The 23,314-nt window shown below is 41.6% G+C and overlaps 2 protein-coding genes across 3 annotated transcripts in view; both read left to right on the plus strand.

Annotated features, from left to right (window-relative positions):
* The first annotated feature begins 1,306 nt into the window (after positions 1 to 1,306).
* On the plus strand, positions 1,307 to 16,091 carry LOC132777984 (uncharacterized). Of its 2 annotated transcripts, none has more exons than XM_060780568.2 (12): positions 1,307 to 1,522; positions 2,861 to 2,972; positions 4,762 to 4,855; positions 6,103 to 6,157; positions 6,398 to 6,538; positions 7,706 to 7,866; positions 8,023 to 8,121; positions 9,820 to 9,965; positions 12,049 to 12,223; positions 13,210 to 13,322; positions 13,437 to 13,521; positions 13,733 to 16,091. In XM_060780568.2, the coding sequence occupies exons 1-12, from the start codon at positions 1,399 to 1,401 to the stop codon at positions 13,787 to 13,789; spliced, it is 1,362 nt and encodes a 453-aa protein (XP_060636551.2). In that variant the 5' UTR covers positions 1,307 to 1,398; the 3' UTR covers positions 13,790 to 16,091. The 2 variants fall into 2 exon arrangements, with proteins under 2 accessions (XP_060636551.2, XP_067326025.1); XM_067469924.1 differs by lacking the exon at positions 1,307 to 1,522 and adding an exon at positions 1,554 to 1,649.
* Positions 16,092 to 16,184: 93 nt separating this feature from the next.
* SGF29 (SAGA complex associated factor 29) overlaps positions 16,185 to 23,314 on the plus strand; it is a 31,844-nt gene continuing 24,714 nt past the window's right edge. The window contains exon 1 of the mRNA XM_067469927.1: positions 16,185 to 18,366. The gene's annotated coding sequence lies outside the window, so the exon portion shown is untranslated. The remainder of the gene's footprint in view (positions 18,367 to 23,314) is intronic.

Consider the following 23,314-nt stretch of genomic DNA (forward strand, 5'->3'; position numbering starts at 1 on the left):
ATAAATAAATAAATTCAACAGAAAGGAGGAGACCATGAAAATGAACAAAATCTGGCTACCAGTATTAAAAAAAAAATCTAAAATTACAAGAGCACAACAACAGAGAGGAAACAAACAAGGACATCTAATCACCTTTGCTCTAGGCACTGTCAGCCCATTATATGCTAATCAAGGTGGTCAGTTCATAGAATCATAGAATCATAGAGTTGGAAGAGACCTCATGGGCCATCCAGTCCAACCCCCTGCCAAGAAGCAGGAATATTGCATTCAAATCACCCTTGACAAATGGCCATCCAGCCTCTGCTTAAAAGCTTCCAAAGAAGGAGCCTCCACCACACTCCGGGGCAGAGAGTTCCACTGCTGAACGGCTCTCACAGTCAGGAAGTTCTTCCTCATGTTCAGATGGAATCTCCTCTCTTGTAGTTTGAAGCCATTGTTCCATTGCGTCCTAGTCTCCAAGGAAGCAGAAAACAAGCTTGCTCCCTCCTCCCTGTGGCTTCCTCTCACACATTTATACATGGCTATCATATCTCCTCTCAGCCTTCTCTTCTTCAGGCTAAACATGCCCAGTTCCCTAAGCCGCTCCTCATAGGGCTTGTTCTCCAGACCCTTGATCATTTTAGTCGCCCTCCTCTGGACACATTCCAGCTTGTCAATATCTCTCTTGAATTGTGGTGCCCAGAACTGGACACAATATTCCAGATGTGGTCTAACCAAAGCAGAATAGAGGGATAGCATTACTTCCCTGGACCTAGACACTATGCTCCTATTGATGCAGGCCAAAATCCCATTGACTTTTTTAGCCACCACATGACAGTGTTGGCTCATGTTTAACTTGTTGTCCACGAGGACTCCAAGATCTTTTTCACACGTACTGCTCTCGAGCCAGGCATTGTCCCCATTCTGTATCTTTGCATTTCATTTTTTCTGCCAAAGTGGAGTATCTTGCATTTGTCACTATTGAACTTCATTTTGTTAGTTTTGGCCCATCTCTCTAATCTGTCTCTCTAATCAGTTGGAACATTCACACCTAGCTTCAGCAGACAAGAGTCCTTTGTCTCACCCTGGTCATTCCACAGATATTTTTTCCTAATTCCATCAGACCTCACTACCTCTGAGGATGCTTGCCATAGATGCAGGCGAAACGTCAGGAGAAATGCCTCTAGAACATGGCCATATAGCCCGAAAAAACCTACAACAACTCAGAACCTATCTTGTTCATGACTGCAAGAGGGAGGCCACGTGACTAGCGACCACGTGACTAGAGCCTGCCTTGTGGGGGAGGCGGCTCTCTTTTCTTCTCCCTCCCTCCCTCCTTCCTGGCGCAATGCCTCTCGGGAGCGGTAGTCCCTTCCCACCGGCTGCTCTTCCCGGGCCTCGTCGTGGTTTCCGGCCGCCATGCCCGGGGGAAGGGGCGGCAAGGCCCGCGAGGCCGCCAACCCGGCGCTCGGGGGAGGGGGCGAGTCGGTCACGGAGCGGGTCCTGCGCGAGGCCCACGCGCTCTATGTGCATCCGGGTCACGGTGAGGGTTTGGGGGGAGAGGGAGAGGGGAAGGGGGATGGAAAGGGAGTTACATGGGATGGTCAGGAGGCAGGAGAAGCCTTTAGCAGACCTTGTGAGGCACACATTCAAAACAATATTATATTATAGTAAGTCATGCCGGCCACATCATCTTGGAGGTGTCTATGGGCAACGCCAGCTCTTCGGCTTAGAAATGGAGATCACCGCGACTGGACTTCATGTCAGGGGAATACTTATACCTTTGCCTAAGGGTTTATTGTATTGGGTTGCTGACATGGTGGTTGTTACCATGTAGGTTGTGTTGAAGAGAATATTTAATCAGATGTGGCTTCTCACCTGGTTGAGTAGTAAACATTATTTTTAAAAAGCACAATAAAGAAGCCATATCTAGGGATTCCAGACAAAATCTCCTCTCCTTTAATAGTTGCATAGAATAGGATATTTCATCAGGTGTAGTTTGCTATCTGTTTGTATGACAAACATATACATACATACATATATATATATATATATATATACATACATACATAGACACACACACACTAGCCGTCCCCTGCCATGCGTTTCTGTGGCCCACATGGGGATTCTGTGTGGGAAGTTTGGCCCATTTCTATCATTGGTAGGGTTCAGAATGCTCTGTGATTGTAGGTGAACTAAAAATCCTGGAAACTACAACTCCCAAATGTCAAGATTATATTTCCCCTAAACTCCACCAGTGTTCACATTTGGGCATATTGAGTATCCATGTAGAGTTTGGTCCAGATCTATCATTGTTTGAGTCCGTAGTGATCTCTGGATGTAGGTGAACTACAACTCCAAAACCAAAGGACACTGCCCACCAAACCCTTCCAGTATTTTCTGTTGGTCATGGGAGAACTGTGTGCCAAGTTTGGTTCAATTCCATCGTTGGTGGGGTTCAGAATGCTCTTTGATTGTAGGTGAACTATAAATCCCAGCAAGTACAACTCCCAAATGACAAAATCATTATTATTATTATTATTATTATTATTATTATTTAGTGAAGGACATACATTGGGTTGTTAGGTATCTTGTGTTGAAATTTGGTGTCAATTCGTCCAGCAGTTTTTGAGTTCTGTTAATCCCACAAACTAACATTACATTTTTATTTATATAGATACATATTTAAAATCACAATAATGAAGACATATCTAGAGACTCCAGAGAGAAAGCTTCTGTCCTTTAATAGTCACTTGTCATCTGGTTATGTGGCAAAAGACACCTGCTGAAATGCCCTCTTCTGCAGAGCACTAGGAGCCATCTCAAGTTTTCCATGTGGCAACCCTAAAGTCTTTTTTTTGTTTTGTTTTGTTCTTCCTAGGTCTGGTGACTATCGGGGCACGGCTGGGACTGACCCTGCTCCCACCACGCCGCAAAGTGACTGTCATGGTCATGGGCAACCACAGCGCTGGCAAGAGCAGCTTCATTAATTGGTGAGCAAAGAGTGACAGAAATAGTTGTGAGTGTGTTTTTGTGATAGCATATCGTGACATGATAGTGTGTGCAAAAGGCATTGTGGGAGAATCCTTAGGCATTGGCGTGAGTGTGGAGGATTGTGAAAATGACAGGAGTGGATACAAGGGTAAATCCTTGTGGATTGGCAAGAATGCAAAACGTTGTGGGGAAACCTTAGGAAGAGGTTGGCATGGACATGAGGCCTTGTGGGGAATTCCCTTGGCACAGATGGCATGGTTGCAAGGTAGTTTTGGCTAATGTCTAGGTGAGGTTCAGCTTGGATGTAAGTTATTGCACACAGAACTGGCATAGATGCAAAGTGCAATGGGGAAATCAGGGATTAAGGATTGTGGGTTAATCTTGAAAGATTGTCAGTGTGCAAGGCATTGTAGCCAGAGCTGTGGTTGATCATAAGATTTCTTTTGATAAATCGGTTAAAGAATTGCATTTAAATATGAGGTTCTGATATGTCCATAGGTGTAAGGATGTATACAATGGATACATAGTAACAATTGGCAATGATGATTGGAACGGAACATGGATAACGAGATTGGATTGTGATTCTATGATGAGACGTCGCGAATGATTTAGTGTAACTGTATTATTGATAATGATGTTGTTATTGTTGTTTGTGATATTGCCTATATTGTAATCTGTTTTTATATGTTGTACACCACCATGAGTCGCCCTAGGGCTGAGAACGGCGGTCTACAAGTGCAGTAAATAAATAAATAAATAAATAAATAACCAACAGTAAAATGTCATGTGTTGATTGGCGTTGACTGGTTCATTTGAAAAATTTGTATAAGCATTGAATGAATATTTATATATTTATTAATGTATAGGTAGTTTCCTTGGTATACAAGATATATCATACTGCTCTGTTTGCATTCATGAAAGTAGTTGCACAGAGCATGTAGAAACATTGTGTGGTGGCTTTAATTTTCCCATTATTGTATAATAGATGGGTTTAATTTTTCCATTATTATGTGCAGTTGATCTTTGGAATGGACCCGGATTATGATTGGGGATGGCGTGATTTTAATAGTGAATGTAATGTTTTATATGTTTTAATGTGCATTTAATTTTAATTTTGTAACCTAAGTGTATTCTAACTGTTTGTTGTCCAAAGGCATTGAATAGTTGCCATATGTAAAGCCACCTTGAGTCCCCTTCGGTGTAGAGAAAGGCAGGATACAAATAAAGTAAATAAATTATAAATAAATTATTCAAGAGCAAGATGAGAGGCCATAATACAAATTTAGTGTCCCATATCTGAAATGCTTGATGTTATAAGTGTTCTGGGTTTTTAAAAATTATTTTAGAATAACTGCATTAGCATATGTATACGTAATGAGTTACCTTGGAGATGGAATCCAAGTCTGAACATGAAAGTCATTATTTTTTTGTTACACATAGCCTGACAATATTTTGCTACCATGTTTTTTTAATTATTGTGAGCATAAAACAAAGCTTAAGTACATTGAACCATCAGAAAGGGAATGCTTTGATATATCAGCTGCCTATGTAAACAGTTTCAGATTTTGGATGTTGGAATACTTGGTAAGAGATGTTCAACCTGTACATTGAAAGAAGTTGAGACTATTTGATCTGCTTGTCTTCCTAGGACATCTTCAGGTTACTTAACTAGGACATCTTGAGTTATTTCTAGGAAGTTGCACCTTCCATGATTAGCTCAGAGCCAGGCATTTTTCAATATTGGGAATGGAATTAGTGTATCTTTATTTCCTCTACATGTCTCTGCAGGTATGTGGAAGAGCACATTCAACGAACTGGTGTCGCTATTGAGACTCAGGGATTCACCTTCATCACCAGTGGAAGAAAGCGAGAATCTCTCACGGTGAGAAACTCATCCTTTGATTTGTGCTGTCATGGGAAAATAGGTTGTGATTCCTAGAATGAAAACATTTGGTTTGAAATAAATGATTTTCTTACAGAACCTCAATTCGGAAACATGGCATTATGCTGACTAGGATGGCAACTGAATCTTATTTCAATACAGCCACAGGAATAGCATCCTGTACCACTTTCCACTTCATCACACTAGAGAAAAAAACCCACTTAAAATCCGAATTCTGCAGGAGGTAGAAACTGGATTTTAAGTGGATTGTTTCTCTAGTGTGATGAGGCCCTAGAAAGATAGTAAGCAAATTTAGGAAAGGCCCAGTGACATACAACTATCTCCTCCATCATTTTGTCACTTCCTGTCTACATCTGCTACCTGAGGTGACAACCTTACTATGCCAAATGATAGGGCCAACTCTGGCCCCTGTACTTGGCTAACAACAGCCAAATGCCCACAGGAAACCCACAAGCAAACAGGACAAAGAAAGTCATTTCTTGTTGTCTGTTACTCTTTGACCAGGTATACACATTTAAAAAATAGCTTTTTGTTTTTGGATCTTACAACTAACAGTGCTTGTTCAGTAGAAACTGTAAAAAGTGATTCATTGTTTTATGTTCCTACTGTCTAGGCTTTTTTTTCCAAGCTTATCCTTTGTTTCCAAAGTAGTTTTATCTCCTGTCCAGCCAGCTAGCACTTTTTGCCCACTAAGCAGGCTTGGTTATTTTTTGAGTATTTTCTTGTTTCCCCTAAAGTTTTTCTCTACTTTTTCTATATCTGTAAACTTTGAGATGTGTTCAGATCTTATATATTATGCATGTATGTCAGAGCCCCCAGTGTGCAATAGGTTAAACCCTTGTGCCGGCAGGACTGCTGACTGAAAGGTTGGCGGTTCAAATCCAGGGAGCGGGGTGAGCTCCTGTCTGTCAGTTCTATCTTCTCATGCAGGGACATGAGTGAACCTCCCACAGGATGGTAACACATCTGGGCATCCCCTGGGCAGCATCCTTGCAGAAGGCCAATTCTCTCACACCAGAAGTGACTTGCAGTTTCTCAAGTCGCTCCTGACATTAAAAAATGCATGGACGTTTCTGTTTGGAGTATGATTTCCTGTTAGTATATTAGATAGACCTGTCCTCCATGGATTTGCATAATCCTCTTAAAAGCAAGCTGTGCTGTTCCTGTAGGCTTAGAACAATCCTAAGTCCTTATACTCATCTATTCCCCCACTTCCTTTTCTACAGGGCAATGCTACGCTCCATCTGTACCCCCATTTCCAGGCTTTGCAGAGTTTTAAAGGTTAGTGGAAGCCAACTGAGGTTAAACCATGGTGTATAAAGCCATGCTATTGTAGTTATTGTCTAGTAGAAAAGATAAAGCTGGTGATTTGCTGAAGACTGTAATGAAGATAAATGAGTGGAGAGCATCTGAATGGTGGATGGCATCTGTAGTTAGAGGACACAGTTGGTATTTGTTATATGTCAATGAAAATAGGTGGCTGTTGCAAAGGTTTAATATTCTGTCCCTTCCTTCACTTAGGGGTGCCAGAGTACCTCAGCACTGAAATCTGCACCTCCAAACAGAAGCAATTCCCCCTGGTCACCTTCCTTGACACTCCAGGCTTGGTAGATGGTGACATGAAATACCCATTTGATGTAGAAGCAGCACTTATATGGTTTGGTGAGTGCCTTAGCAGTATAAAATAGTTTTGGTTATTGCTAGTCTGTATGGCATCAGGAGAGTTAAACCAGCCTGTATGAGAAAAAAAAAACCTGAATCGCATGAAATGTATAAATCAGAGATGGGAAACATTTTACCAGTCAGATATTTTGGACTAGGGCGCCCACAATTTTTGCATAGAGCTGTTAGAAATTGTAGGCCAAACCATCTGGATATACAAAAAGTTCCCTATCGCTAGTATAAATGAAGAAAACTGCAGATGAAGCAAAGTGATAGAAAGCATGGAATGAAAAGAGATTTTCCTGCTTTCCTTTCTAATTGGTTTAAGCTAGGGCAACTAAAATGCTCAAAATTCTGGAGAACAAGCCCTATGAGGAGAGGCTTAAAGAGCTGGGCATGTTTAGCCTGAAGAAGAGAAAGCTAAGAGGAGACACAATGGCCATGTATAAATAAGTGAGGGAAGTCATAGAAGGGAGCAAGCTTGTTTTCTGTTGCCCTGGAGAATAGGACGCGGAACAATGTCTTCAAACTACAGGAAAGGAGATTCCACCTCAACATTAGGAAGAACTGTGAGAACTGTTCAGCAGTGGAACTCCCTGCCCCAGAGTGTGGTGGAGGCTCCTTTGGAGGCTTTCAAGCAGAGGCTGGATGGCCATCTGTCAGGGGTGCTTTGAATGTGATTTTCCTGCTCCTTGGCAGGGGGTTGGACTGGATGGCCCACGAGGTCTCTTCCAACTCTATGGCTCTGTCTGGAATTAGGGATTTTGTGATTCTAGTTGTAATCATATTTTCTCATGAGAGGAGCTGCAAGCAGTGGCTGAAATTGCCATAATGGAAGTTGTGGGAACTGTATGATGTGTGGCAGAGGAAATTATTTTGTTACATTTTATCCTGCCTTTCCTTCATTGAGCACAAGATGGCACACACAAATCTCAACAAATGATCTCATATTATAAATCTTTCTTTTTTTTCAATAAGGGAGTCCTCACATCTTTTCTTAACTTAGCTAATACTGCTTCTCGTTATCTACTGTTTCTGCAATAGCTACGAACCAAATATGTATGTGACTACCGTTAATCTTCTTTCATGTATATCAGTCTAGCTTATAGCTAATACTCTTATTTTGGGTAAACAACTCTACCACCTGTCTCTGTTTTCTCACCTCAGGCCAGCTCTGCGACCTCATTCTGGTCTTCTTTGACCCTATGGGGCAGGCCCTTTGCAAACGCACCCTCAACATTGTGGAGCACCTCAATGAAGGCCACGGTGACAAGCTGCATTTCTACCTCAGCAAAGCCGATGAGGCTGGTGCAGAGGGAGACAGACAGGTACCATCTATAAGTAGGGGGTCTACTGGAGATAATTGAGTAAGAAATGCGAAATACAATACAAACCTGAAAGAGAAAAAGTCAAAGTTTGTTGATGTTTTTGCTTTTGCTTTATATATCTATATCTTGATTCTGGTCTTTGCTTTTCACTGGCAGCGGGTGTTGATGCAAATTGTCCAGGAGCTTTGTAAGCGCCCGGGCCTGAATAAATGTGGTTTTGACATGCCCACAATCTACATCCCCAGTCCCAGTAAGGTGAGTGACAACCACATATACTTCTAGAGCAGGGGTGGGCATGGCTAGAGAGACCAAGGACCACTTAGGCTTTCCTGGGATCCTTGGTGAGCTGCAACAATGTTTATTATTTATGGGGCAAGGGGACTGGTGAAAAACTCAACTTCTGGCAAGCCATCATTCTTCTTCTGGCAATTCCAGGTGGATGAGGGTAACAGGATAAGGAAAATCGCGACAGTGGTGGCTGCTTTTGCATCCTGACTGCTGCCTAAGGAGGAGATGGAAGGACACCCCTTTGTGAATTGCCTCAATTGCTTTTGGAAGTCTGGAAAGCGAAGGCATGTGAGAGGGGTGACCAGGCAGTTTCAAACTTTCCAATCAGGAAATGTCTGTCACTCTTCTTAAATGTTTTTGCTTTCAGGAGCCCTGAAAGTCAGTGATGTGCTTTAGAAAGAGCCAGGAATTGCTGGGCTGCTGTGAGTTTCCCCGGCTGTATGGCCATGTTCTGGAAGCATTCTCCCCTAATGTTTTACCCACATCTATGGCAGGCATCCTCAGAGGTTGTGAAGTCTGTTGGAAACTAGGAAGTGGGGTTTATATATGTGTGGAATGCCCAGGGTGGGAGAAAGAACTCTTGTCTGTTGGAGGCAAGTGTCAATGTTGCAGTTGCCCACCTTGATTAGCATTTAATGGCCATGTAGCTTCAAAGCCTGGCTGATTGCTTCTTGGGGGGGTCCTTTGTTGGGAGGTATTACCTGGCCCTGATTGATTCTTGTCTGGAATTCCCCTGGTTTTGTTTTTTTTAGTGTTGCTGTTTATTTACTGTTCTGATTTTAGAGTTTTTAATACTAGTAGCCAGCCCACAAAACTCACAGCAACCCAGTGATTTCAGCCATGAAAGCCTTCAACAACACATTGAACCAGGAATTGTTTAATAAAAGATGGTAGTTATGCATCCCCTCCACCTCCAAGAAGGGAATTCATGGTTGCTGGGTCAAAAAGAATGAATGTGACAGAAAGATTATGAGGATTTTTCTATCAAAATTTGGCTATAAATAATCACATATGTAAAAAAAATGGCCTATTGAAATAGGAGGAGAGAATGGGAGGCCAGAAATGGAGGTTTTTAGAACACATTTGTCTTGTAGACTGAAAAATCTCCTCTCCCTGTCATTCAGTTCTAGTTGAGGTACTGTGAGGTAGTGCTAGTAAAGTAGCCATGGGCAATCCATGGTTCTAAAGTACTTACAAAACTAGGGGGCGCTGGTGCTTTGCTTCTAAAGTGTTGCTAAAGTTCTGGTGGTGAAAATTTCAGAACTCTAACAAAACTTTCAAAATTCCGTTATAAATGGCAGTTCCTAATTGGTTCTGTCATAAAAATTGCCAATAACGAAATAATAATGAAATGTTGAATGCTTTGTTAGAGTTCTGAAATTTTCACCCTCAGAACTTTAGCAACACTTTAAAAGCAAAGCACCAGCACCCTCTAGTTTTGTAAGTATTTTAGAAACATGGATTGCCCATGTCTATAAAAGAAGCTGCAGTTTCAAGTGCAAAAAAGAAAACCCACAATACCCCTTTCGTTGTGTTTTTTCCCTTTTATGTCCTATGCTCCTAACCCAAGTGAATGTGGCAGGCTGACTGCAGTGACCTTTAAAGTTAGAAGCAGATAATATGCAAAACTGTGAGGGAAGTAACTTTTCTTACTTTTCCCTTCAGCCAAGCCGGTGCGTTAATCAGATTGAGGAAATTTGCCGATCTATTGATAAGACAATCAGCCAAACAGTGCAGCACACACTCAATGCCCTGGAGCGGGATTGCCATCTCATCAATGAGGCTACACTGCGTCTGCTAGAGGAGGACAAGTAAGAGCATGGGACTGTGGGAATTGAGCAACTCCGCTTTGAGAGAAAGGATAATGTTGGCCATAAGAAGGATAGCACAAGTAGAAATGTGGTATTTTTATGAGGCAGAACTATTCAGTGATTGAATGTACAATAATCCCTGACCAAACTCGGCATAAAATACCCTGAGAAGCACTTTATTTTACCAGTTAGTGCAATTAAACCCTACCTTATTCCCCGGATCCCCTGTCCTGGTACGTTACATTGCCCTCTCACCCAGTGTTTTAAATTTTAATCTTTGCAGTTGGACCTGCCCACTGTGATCAATTTTCTGTGTTTTAATGTTTTGATTTTATATTGTTGTTCTGTTTATTATATTGGTTAATAATAATAATAATAATAATAAACTTTATTTGCGAGTCCCTGATGGGGACTCGGGGTGGCTTACATGGGGCCAAGCCCAGACAACATAATACAGCAATAAAATCAAAGCATATACAACAAACAATATTGTTTTACTGGATTGCTGGGCATGGCCTCGTGTAAGCTGTCCCGATGTCCTGTTTTGCTCTTTAAAAAACAGCCTTAATGCAAAATTGAAAGTAAAAGAAAAATGCTTTACTCCAGCAAACAAAATAAGCAAATGCAATTGAAAAAGGAAACAAGGAAGTCTTACTACAGACACCAATGAAAGTCTTTTGCAAAGTCCCGGCAAGATCAGCAGACAAGAAGGCACAGATCACAAAGTAGATTACAACAGTAACATAGTTGTTGTTAGCAGCGAAAAGCGAAGTTCTCCTGCTTCTGATTTATACCCCACGCAGGAGGGCTTAGGGCGTCACCCAATTAGCTCATCAATCTTTTAACAGCTAATCGAGCTGACCGCTACCTGTTCTCTTACTTCCTCCGTCTTTCTACAAAAGTAGGCACCTGCAAAACCTCACTGTCGGATTCTTCTTCCTCTCCCTCTAAGACCTGAGCACCTCCCTGCCCCCCCCCCTCCTCTTCTGACGATGAGGAATCCTCAACACCCGAGTCCTCTTGGGGAGATGGTGGCGGGGTATAAATAAAGTATTATTATTATTATTATTATTATTATTATTATTATTATTGGAAAGTATGCTGAGTGTGAGACTAGCCATTCTGTGCAGTCATCGTGTATAATTTTGGAGGGATGTGGGAAAAAATTGCCCATAGAAATATGAAAGGTAAAAGTAGGAGTTAGAAATTAAAGTTTGTGGCTACTTTCATGTAATGTAAAGGTAAAGGTTCCCCCGACATTAAGTCTAGTTGTGTTCGACTCTGAGGGGTGGTGCTCATCTCCATTTCTAAGGCAAAGAGCTGGTGTTGTCTGTAGACACCTCCAAGGTCATGTGGCCAGGATGACTGCATGGAGCGCTGTTACCTCCCTGCCAGAGCAGTACCTATTGATCTACTCAGATTTGCATCCTTTCAAACTACTAGGTTGGCAGAAGTTGAACCTAACAGGGGGAGCTCACCCCGCTCCCTGGATTCGAACCGCCGACATTTCGGTCAGAAAGTTCAGCAGCTCAGCGATTTAACCCACTGTGCCACCAGGGGGTAGTAGTAACTTAATGTAATAAATTCGAATTGACAAATATCCAAGGTAATGTTTGATGAGCTACCTGTTCATGCATGCTCAGTGTCAGATTGTTCCTACTTGATTCCTATCATTGGCAGAAGTGTTGAGTTTACCAGAAAGTAACAAGGAAGTCTAATTTAGGGCAACATTTATTTGCATGACTATCTTACGATACTATGGAGGTTGACTTGGAAGTAATTTCTTGGAGTTCAACAAGGCTCCTGCTCCCAAATAAATATGTATCATAATGCAGCCTAAATTGGACTCTTGAATTCTTTAGAAAGGTGGGTAGAATGGACATGATTACTCTTAACAAAAATATGTTGGACAAGGAGAGCTTGGGGTCCTAATCTTTCTTTAAAAATAAATGTAGTGATATTGGAGAGAAGATCAGGAAATTGAGACCTGCAATACACTACCACTTAGTAGTAGACAATGCAACATTTTTTGTCATTGTTGAGTGTGTTGTTGTTTTACTTTTTCCCCTCTCCTTACATGCAGTGAAACCAGAAGCAGCAACTTCCGTTCCCGCTTCCGGGGGATACTCCTGGGGATTGCTGGGTGCCTCCTGCCCATCTTTCTCCTTGTAACCTTGCTTTTTGGCACCTCCGTTTCCCGCCAGTTGTGGACTCTCGTCTTGGGAGAGGAGCAAAGCCAAGCATTGGAGCTGTATGTGGTGAGTGTTTGGGGAATCTTTTTAGCCTCTATGTCCCAAAAGAATTGGTTTCATGCTTTCTTGAACAATGTTGTACAACTCAATACTGTTTATTCTTAAAACTAAATAAAATCTGTATAATTAGAATTGAGGGGGAGTAGGAAATGTAGATGGGCTCCATGGTGGCACAGCGAGTTAAACCACTGAGCTGCTGAACTTGCTGACCAAAACATAAGCAGGTCAGATTCGGGGAGCGGGATAAGTTCCTGCTGTTAGTCCCTGCTTCTGCCAACCTAGTAGGTCTGGGCAATCCATGGTTCTAAATGGTTCTAAAGTACTTACAAAACTAAAGTTTTGGTGGTGAAAATTTCAGAACTCTAACAAAACTTTGAAAATTTAATTATTATTTCATTATTGGTGATTTTTATGATAGAACCAATTAGGAACTGCCATTTATAATGAAATGTTGGGCGTGGTGCTGGGGGAAAAGATTGATAGTAGTGTGAACTTTCAACAAGACATGTGCCTGTGTGTTGAATTAATACAAGTTGTTTATGAGTAAACAAGATACATTATTTTTCAAAGAAGACCTTGTCTTTTATCTCTGAGTGCATACTTTAAACTAAAAAGGTTTCAAGGGAGTGTATATCTTTTGGGCAATTACAACTGCAAATTCTACTTCAAAGAAACAACCATCCCCTGCTAACAAAATATATTTTTGTAGTGGCATGTCTTTATCCTTGGCAGTTTAAAGACATGGTTCTTCAGTTTAACAGCTGAGTTACCTGTGTGCCATTACATGAATGCTTGAGAATATCACTTGATCAAAGGGTTGACTTCATACAAGATCATGCTTTTCTTGACTAGTGGTTTCTCCACATGTTCATGGAGATTCACATGCCAAACTGATGTGACATCGTTTTTTTTTCTTTTCAGTAAGGTTATGATGCACTTATTTCCAGTAGATTATGGAGTTTCCAATAGCTATGTCTTTTTCTGTTCTTCAGCGTCCAGTTGCCACAGTCTGGAGTTTTGTCCCCGAAGAGCAGACCTTAACAGTGTTCTTTGGCCTTTTTTTCCTCTCCATTTTCTTCTTGCTCTTGGCCAGTTATACTTTCAGGTAAGAAGCCTCCATGGTTTAACTACTAAGGGTTCTCCATCCAGAAAAGATACTTGTCACAATGCTAGAGCTCTTCCCTTTTTGTGATATCTCTTCATTATCTGCCCTACTTAGGACGAAGCCCACACTGTCAAAAAAGCAGAAGCGGCAGCTAGCCGATCGGCAAGATTACGTGTTGGACGTGGTGCTGGAAAAAAAGGTTGATAGTATTGAGTGCTTGGCCACGGGTGATTTGGTGTTATGTCATGGGGCTTGGTGTGTATGTGCCAAACAGTTTTGGGTAGAAAAAAGCAAGGAGCCTGATCTCTGTTATGGCTATCCAAGTGGGTATATCTTCCATGAAAGAAAGACTTGGCCAGTGTGTTGGAATACAAATAATGCCACATTTGTTTTGTTTTTTCCCCCTGCAGAAACAACTCTATGAGGAATATCTTCGCTTAAGTATTGGCGAGCAGGACCTGAGCTGAAACTCCCTTCCCAATGTGTCCAGTCTCCTGTTTCTATGACACACTCAATCTCCCCCCCCCCCCCCCTCCCAATCCCACCTTTCTGAGTTGCTCCACAGAAGAGACTGTCATACAACTGTGAATCTTCTAAGGGGCCAGTTAGGTGACTTCCAATCTGGTGGGCACCTTTTTCTACATAGGTCAAAGTAACCTTATATTTGGATATCTCTGATGTCTTACGATCTTTTATACTGTGACTAACCATATCTGCAATGCCATTCACCCGCATTTACAGTGATGTACTTCCTCTTTTTCTGCTACCCTTATATCTGATCAGTGCCTTGGGGTTTTCCTGTTGCCTCTTATTTCAGGGGGAACAGCGACACTTCCAAACGGCTCTTCATGTTTGACTGGATTATGCAATTTTTTCAATCCTAAATGTCTTCATAACTAAGCCTCAAGTATTTGAAAGATAATGTCAAATTACAGGCCAGTAATATGCTTATAGCTCTTTAGTGACAGCCAGGCATTTTTTTTCAGACCAGATTAGTATTTCTTTTTTCTTAATTCTGCAACTTCTCTGTGTCACTGCCTAGCTCAATTCAGCCTGCGTCCAGTCAGTTCACATGTCAACAAACTCAGTTGACTAGTCCTTGACCCATCCCATGGGATAAGGACTATGAATGGGGAGACCTTTTTGTCTCTCTGCAGTTTGACATATTTACCTTTGAACCTCACGGGATATTTTGTTGGGGCATGCAAAGGCCCCCATCATCCTCTGTATCACATTTAACAAGTGCCTTTAAATGACACCAGCTCTTGGAATAGATGGCGGGTTGTTTTTGCAGATACCACTTATATTTCTTTGCTCCTACCTACACTGTGAAACCATCCCCATACCTGTGATTTGTGCAGAATTAAGCTATTTTTGGACAACAGCTTTCAGAATCTCTCAGCTAGCATCACCAGTGACCACTCCAGCAGAGGGATTTTGGCACTTGTGGTCCAAAAATATAGTTTTTTCAAGATCTCAATCTGTTATAAGCTATAACTTAACTCAGTACCTATGGTAGCATACTAGACATCTTATCCCTCCTTTCATCCAGCATCAGAAAGAACTTTACACTGGAAAGAGGGCTGTCGAAGATCATGTAAACTGTTGTATTCCCTCACTGTGCTTGTTGATACTAGGACCCTTTCGTTGTCAGGTTTTTTGTTTATGTACCTCAGCGATGGCTTGAGGCGCTATCCAGTAGGGACAAGCTTTTACAATAGCTTTGAGATACTCTTACCCAGTATCTCAGAGTATGAGATACTCTTGGGCAGTGGTTCTCAACCTGGGGTCCCCAGATCTTTTTGGCCTACAACTCCCAGAAATCTCTGCTAGTTTATCAGCTGTTAGGATTTCTGGGAGTTGTAGGCCAAAAACATCTGGGCACTCCAGGTTGAGAACCACTGCTCTTGGGTAACTCAAAATATTAAGTAAAATGACTGTAGTAGCAGTAGTTACTGATCATACTGGGAGGAACAGAGGCTATTCTCTGCAGTTCAGGGGAGGGAAAGCTTATGGTCCTGTAGACATTCAGATTATGGCTGCAGTCATCCTTAAAGTTGCTACTAGCAGTGACCGAAATTGTAGTTTGGTAATATCTAGCAGGCCACAAGGTCCCCACCCTGCTGTGTAATCCCTTGCCTTAAAAAATGCTCTTTGGTCTATAGCACTCAATCAGGGGATGAGGCAAGCTTAATAGCTATCACAGCTCCAACAAGTTACACTCTAGGCTGTAGCTGCTTAAGCTTCATGCCCAAATTCCTTATTAGACTGTAGTGAAGCTGCTCAAACAGAACAGCTTGCGCAAGTGTTTTGTTTACACCAAACATGGAGAATGTTTTGGACTGCCACTTCCACAACTCCTTATCATTGGCCTGATGGGACATGTAGGCAAAAACATCTGGCAGACCATACATTCCCATACTTTGTTTTACACAATGACCAGTATTAGTAACAAACCATTGGTTTTAAGCTTGTCTAGTAACAAGTGCTTCAGGAAGGCCGAAGAGACGAGAACTGATGGGTACGGCATGAATTTCCTAACCTATTTTCAGTTCCTCCCCAACTTCTTTTCCGTTAGTTGCCATACATTGCTGCTAAAGTGATGGTTGAGGGGCTGAGAAGACATATTTACTTTTTGTTTTAAAAATTGTTAGGTGTCCTTTACTGACCAATCATATAGGTCTGATAGGAACCTTATTCATCAATACACTCCAGCAACACACTGCCAGGAGTTTGGGGTGGACAATTTAATAAACGCTTACTGGAAAACTGGCCTTGGATATCTTTTTTCTCTTTCAATCCAACTTTTCTTCCTCCTTTTAATATCTGCTTTTCGAACTGTCTTCTTGCCCAGTTCCATTCCAATGAAAACCACAAGAAAACTTTTAAAATTTCTTTATTTAGCTTAGGAAAAGTACATTTGCCTTAAAGGTTTTACATATGTATCATAACACACTTTCACTAGACATGTCCCACTTGTTGACCTTTGCTATGAATCTATACATCCACAATAATTCTTTTTTCTTTTGCTTCTTACATTTTTTCAAACTCCACAATGGGAGAAGGCAAAGGCCTCTCATATGGTATAGTCACATGATAAAGACCAACTAAGGCTAGACGCATGGAGAGTTCTCGTATAATCAAGATGTTGGTATCTTTATACTGCCCTTCATGTACGTCAACTATTTACAATACAAATTTAGGAGGCAAAACCAAAACAATGCCAGGCTTGGGAAGGTGGCTTCCTATTCTTAAGCCTAAATCTGCCTCATCCCTGCAGCAACCTCAAGTTTTGGGGTGAGCTGCAGCCATCTTGACAGTCTTCAGTTTCACTCCCATTTGATGCGAGTAGTAAGATCTTGCTCATCACTCCTTAACACAAGAACCAGTCAGTTGCACGGCGTCCATCTATTTCCATGTCCACATCAACAGAGCCATTGTTGTCCGAACCTGAGTAACACAAGACTCGTCTGGGGTGGAAAAAGAGAGAAAAGAACTTAATAATGTGCATGTTTGCATGCTGCTTGAGAAAGGTAGACTCCTCAATGTTATGCCCATATTGTATGACACCTGAGTTTCACCTGGTTAGCAGAAAATATAATTATGATAGATAATATTTCAGTTACTCCCACCCCTTTCATACGAGGAAAAGTCACTTCTTGTTTCTACTATTGGCGGCCATACTTTTTGGAGGCTTTCCATTGCTCAACATAGCAGTCACTTTGTTGACCTACACCAGAAGCATCTTACCTATGATTTTCATTTCTTAGAAGCCGTTTCCTTCCGTTTCTGCTCCGTGCGTTGCAGCTTCTGGAGTATTTTGCGTTCATGGCCACCGGGATTTGGACGGTTTGTGTTGTCCTCAGCCTCTTTCTTGGAGCGGCCTTTACGGGACGATGCAACTACAATATTAAAAAAAAATTAAGTTAAAAGGCATTCATAATTCAATAGCACTGCAATTGTACTGAAGGGTAGCCCTCGATTTGTTTGTTTTTGCTCCTTGGGCATGATTTGCCAGGGTCTTTTGTTGCTTCTAACCTTAGATGGTTGGTCCTTTGTGGCTAGAAGAAAACATCCATATGAGGTAGCATGATGGAGGTAGCAATCCCAAGAAGGTCTAGGGCACTACATTTTCCAACCCATTCTCCAAGGGTTGGTTCTCACTTATTCAGCTTTAAGTCTGTGTTTTGATTCATGAAGACAATGCCATGAAAACCTTGATCTTTTGTTCTCTGTAGAACTAGTATTGTAATTTGCTTATTAGTGGTCATCTAGGAAGCACTGCCTCAAATTTAGCTGACTAGCCATTTACAATACTAGCATAATACAAAGCATTTGCAAGCAGGATTATTCCCTCTTCTTTCAAATCTATAATTTTCCTTTCAATTTAATCTTCCATCCAGTCATTTTGGAAAAAAATGTGTTTCATGGCACAGTTACTCAACGGAAAACAAGAGATTAATTTTCTCTCCAGAAGAGTCCCTTCAAATTCCTTTACACAGCATAGGCTCAGTTTTGACATTTTTGTTTTTGAGGGACAGAGGTTCACACTGCTAAAGACCTCTTCCCAGTTTACTTGTTCATAACTTTCTAATGTGGTAAACCCTCAAATTTTGTTTTCAGCATGGCAGTTCCCAGAATTCTCCGGCCAGCATGGTCATTCCAGTATCCGCTTGCTTAAAAAAAAAAACTCTTAGCACGATCCAGACTTAATCTGTGCAATGTGGGTGTGAGCTGCCAGAACTTGTCCTCAGCCAGCTGTGCATCTGTATTTGTGGGGAAACAGACAGCATGCAATAACGGGAGTTTTCTCTTGTGGGAGATGTACATATATGGCCTTGATCTAGACTTGGGATTTTAGAAGAATGATGTGGGAGGATAGAGGGGGAAATGCTTTTCCCTACATCCATTTGGAGATATGCATGTGTTTAATGCATTTTGGTTTTTAGCATTGATTTGCCTGCACACTGCCCTGATATATTTTTGTATGGGTTGAAGGAGAAATATTTTAATGAACATATAAAGTTTATAACTACAAGGACAGGTAAGACTATGCACATTGATATGTTTTTCTTCTGTAATACAGGTTGAATAGCCTTAATTCAGATACTAAAAATACTCCAGAATTGCCCACATGGATGGCTGAGATAGTAATACCTTTCCTTGTGGGTGACTGAACCATTGCATGTAAGAATGCCTTGCAAAACTCAATTCTGATCGTGTACCTCAGTTATCTCTTAGGAGTGCCTTGAGACTATTTCATGTGGACTAGTAACCTATTTTGATTCCTCTTCTGAATATACAGTTAGTGTGGCTTAAATGAGTGCTGTGAAAGTCACAGCTTATGACAGATCAATGATGGTAAAGTCAGCCCATTAAATTGGAGTACAGACATTGGGTGCAGAATCAGACAATTCTATGCAGCATAGAATTAGATGGTTGTGGGATCATATTCCCCAACATTTCAGTGCTCCTAACCTGCCTCTCAGCCTTTCATATGCCCCAAAATCTTTGCAAAGTCAACTTATAGACTCCCTCTCCCAGCAATCCCTGGCCAGATGCACAGTATCCCGTCTCCTTGCATCTGTTACCCTTTCTTTTCAATCTCAACCTACAGCACATGCTCCCCATCAGTTGATACCCCCAATTTTGGGATCCCTCCCTTCTCCCACTATACTTACCACCATATCTGTCTGTCAGGCTGTAGTAATCGTATTGGTCAAAGTATTCCACCTCGAAAGGAGTTGGCTGGAGCTTCTCAGCTTGAACAAAAGAAACTGACATTATGGAATGGATCTGTTGTAGTCAGTTGAAGGAGAAAAACCACATAAAACTTGCAGTCAGACTCTGCTGTGAGCTTGTTTTCGTCTCTAGCTGTGTCTGCCTGGCTATATATATTTGTATGTGTCCACAACACCCACAGTTGCATCATCTTTTTCCGCCCCTTAAAGGTGCAGCAGGGCAAACTCAGAGTCTGATGCAACCAGTTCAAAAACAAACATTGAGCCAAGCCCCCTTCCCATGATAAATTCCAGATTCCTTTTCTTTACACTCAGGCTGCAATCGATATATGCATTTCTAGTTGAAAGCAAGTCTCACTGAATCTATACTGTGTCTCTTCCAACTCTATTATTCTGTACTTTGGAGCAGACGTCTGCTTGCATTGTTTACACTTGCATTGTTTATGATCCTCAATTTATACCCGCTCAAGGGCTGTCAGTGCAAACCACTTCCAAGAAACATAAACAGTGTGACATTTATAGTTTGAGTGTTGCACTGGGACTTTAGGAAATCAGCTTTGAATTATGAAAATCCTTTGAATGACTCTAAAGTAAAGGTAAAGGTTTTCCCTGACATTGTCTAGTTGTGTCCAACTCTGGGGAGTGGCGCTCATCTCCATTTCTAAGCCAAAGAGCTGGCATTGTTCATAGACAACTCCAAGGTCATGTGGCCGGCATGATTGCATGGAGCGCAGAATCTGATGATCTACTCATACTTGCATGTTTTGAACTGCTAGGTTGGCAGAAGCTGGGCCTAACATCAGGAGCTTATCCCGCACCTCAGATTCAAACTGCCAACCTTGTAGTCAGCAAGTTTAGCAGCTCCGCGGTTTAACCCGCTGTGTCACCAGGGGACCCTTGAATGAATCTAGACAAATCATATTCTAGCTGCACCTACATTGTCAAATTAATGTAGTTTGACACCACTTTAATGGCCATGGCTCAATCTTATGGAATTCTGGGATTTATATTTTGGTGAAATGCCAGCACTTTTTGACGGAGATGGCTAAAGGCTCTCATGCTTCCATAGCAATTGAGCCATGGCAGTTAAAGTGATGTAAACTGCATTAATTCTACAATGTATACGCGGCCTCTCTCAGCCTAAGGGGAAGGCTAAGATCAACCCACTCTGAACCAGTCTTGCCAAGGAACTCCATGACCAGCATAAGTCGAAGTTGGCTGCTTAACAAAAACAAAAAGTTTCAATGTGTGATTAACAATTTGAAGTCACAGAAAAACCAAAAACAAAGTAATTTGTTCAAAATGAAAACAAGCTATGAGATCTATCAGGTTTCTTTTTCCTTCTGCTCCTGCCTATGATTTTTGTACTAAGTGTTTGAGAACCGCAGATTCTTCTATGTCAGGGTGGGCACTTGAAGGTCTCCAGATGTTTCAGGTCTGCAGCTCTCCCCAGCCCTAGTCAGAAACTGTGAGGGATTGTAGATATTGTCAACCTAAATTTGAGAATTTAGGTTCTCAATTCTCTGGTCCCATCTGATCTTGGAAGCTAAGTAAGATCAGCCCTGGTTCATAACTGGACGAGAGGCCTCCAAAAAATACCAGGGACTGTAGGCTCTATTTCAGAGGAAGGAACTGGCAATACACCCCAATAACCCTATAAATGTAATGGGATCATCATGAGTAGATAGGCGACTTTGAAGGCACACACAGAGGTAAAAATAACATCTGGAAGACTGCAGTTTCCAGCCCCACACAGCTTTGAATGGAATATATGGCAGTGTGGACTCAGATAACACAGTTCAAAGCAGGTATTGTGGATTTTCCACCTTGATATTCTGGGTTATATGACTAAATATCTGCCTTGGAGTGGTAAGGTTAGGTATTACCTGCTCAGAAGAAGGCTGAATCTTTGTACACCAGGGAGGGAATCGAGTGGCTCTCCAGATGATGTTGGATGCAAATCCCAGCATCCTTGGAATGACATTTGCTGGGAGTTGCAATCCAACTATATCTGAAGGACCAAGTATAGAATCATAGAATCAAAGAGTTGGAAGAGACCTCATGGGCCATCCAGTCCAACCCCCTGCCAAGAAGCAGGAATATTGCATTCAAATCACCCCTGACAAATGGCCATCCAGCCTCTGCTTAAAAGCTTCCAAAGAAGGAGCCTCCACCACACTCCGGGGCAGAGAGTTCCACTGCTGAACGGCTCTCACAGTCAGGAAGTTCTTCCTAATGTTCAGATGGAATCTCCTCTCTTGTAGTTTGAAGCCATTGTTCCGCGTCCTAGTCTCCAAGGAAGCAGAAAACAAGCTTGCTCCCTCCTCCCTGTGGCTTCCTCTCACATATTTATACATGGGGGAGTAGTATCCTTCATTGTGCTACATCCATATGTATGGGGAGGGTTAATTGTACTCCAAGAAATTGCTGTTCTTCACCTTTTTGTACTCTTTTTTTTTTTAACTTTGGGAAACTAGCATTTATTTTAGTGACATTCAAAAGAGAAAAAAACCCATCTCGTCCTCTAGTAATACACCTGCTTGTATTTTTGTTCACCTATTCCCAATTTCTTTTGGATGTAATGTTTTCCCTAGAAAGGGCCCCCTTCACTTTTATATTTTCGACTGACTTAAATCCATATGGTTTGGACTGAGCCCAAGAGACACAAACAGATGGAGTCACGAGGAGAGGCTGAGTCAATATTATGTTCTGAGATGACCAAGATGGTATTTTTCCCGCCAGTGTTCCTTGAAATGTGTCACAATGTCAACAAAATTACTCAGTAACCTACTGTACGTGTTCAGTTGGTTCTGTCAGAAGCAAGGAATGTCTTAAGTCAAGGGTGGGCAACTTGGTGCATCTGCATTGTAGAATTAATGCAGTTTGACATCACTTAAAGTGCCATGGCTCAGTGCTATGGAACCTCGAAAGTTGTAGTTTTAGAAGGTCTTCAGCCTTTTCTGCCAAAGCATGTTGAGACTAGGGCTGTGGTGACATAGGGGATTAAACTGCTGAGCTGCTGAACTTGCTGACCGGAAGGTCCGTGGTTTGAATCTACGGGTCGGAGTGAGCTCCCATTGTTAGCCCCAGCTTCTGCCAATCTAGTAGTTCAAAAACATATAAATGTGAGTAGATCAATAAGTACTGCTCCAGCGGCAAGGTAACAGTGCTCCATGCAGTCATGCTGGCCACATGACCTTGGGAGATGTCTATGGACAACACTGGCTCTTCGGCTTAGAAATGCAAATTAGCACCACCCCCCAAAGTCAGACTTGAATAGACTTAATTTCAAAGGGAAATCTTGGGCTTTTTATGTGCTGAGGCTTCACCAAACTACAACTCGTATGATTCCACAGCAGTCCAAGTAGTGTCAAATTGCATTATCTTGACCGTGTAGATGCAGGTCTTGAAGTAAAGAGATAATATAATCCAAAAGACACTTGGAGGTGGCCCACCTCTAAGAGGTGGTAAATAAGGTTTTTTTTTTATTTCAGAGAAAACTAGAATTGACTGCCAGTTACTAGACTTCTCAGAAATGATGCAAAAAAAAAAAGAAAAAGAAGAAGAAGAAGAGCTAATGTTGTTAAAGTTGAGTATTTTTGTGTAGAGTTCCATTTTTAGCAAAGGAGCATCAAGAGGGTGGGTGTGAACCACTAATCTCCAAAACAGTGTTCTTTCTCTAAATCCTCCCCTTGGAGTTGTTCTCTTTACAGCAGGGAACATGTATCGTATAATTTTCTGCTTCGCTGTTAGCACTTTGGAAGAGGCAGAAACCAAGCTCTGGAAAACATCATGGGTTTTCAAGAGAGTTAAACCCGTCACCAGCACTGCAGCTCCAATAATAAGTTAGGCATAACTATCTATGTTCGTTTTAAATAATTATATTTTTAATGACTGGGAAATCTGATTCCTATCATTCTCAAAAACAACCTCAGTGATTGTGTGTTGAAATCTCAAGATCCTCCAATACAATTCTGTGCTCAGCTTCCAGCAGAAGTTGACCATAGAATTATGCTGGAAGACCTGGGCCTCTTATCTGCTTTGATTGGATGATATGGCCATGCAGACTCATATAATCAGGTTCAAAGCAGATAATGTGGATTATCTGCTTTGAAAATTTATTTATTATTTATTTCAGACATTTATATCCCGTCCTATCTCGATCTCCGCAGAGGGACTCAGAGTGGCGGACAACAAAAGCATAAATATACAATATAAAACATTATAAAAACTTCATAAAAACAGTAAAAC

This window comes from Anolis sagrei, chromosome 6 (genome assembly GCF_037176765.1).
Source record: "Anolis sagrei isolate rAnoSag1 chromosome 6, rAnoSag1.mat, whole genome shotgun sequence".
Classification (NCBI taxonomy): Eukaryota; Metazoa; Chordata; class Lepidosauria; order Squamata; family Dactyloidae; genus Anolis; species Anolis sagrei.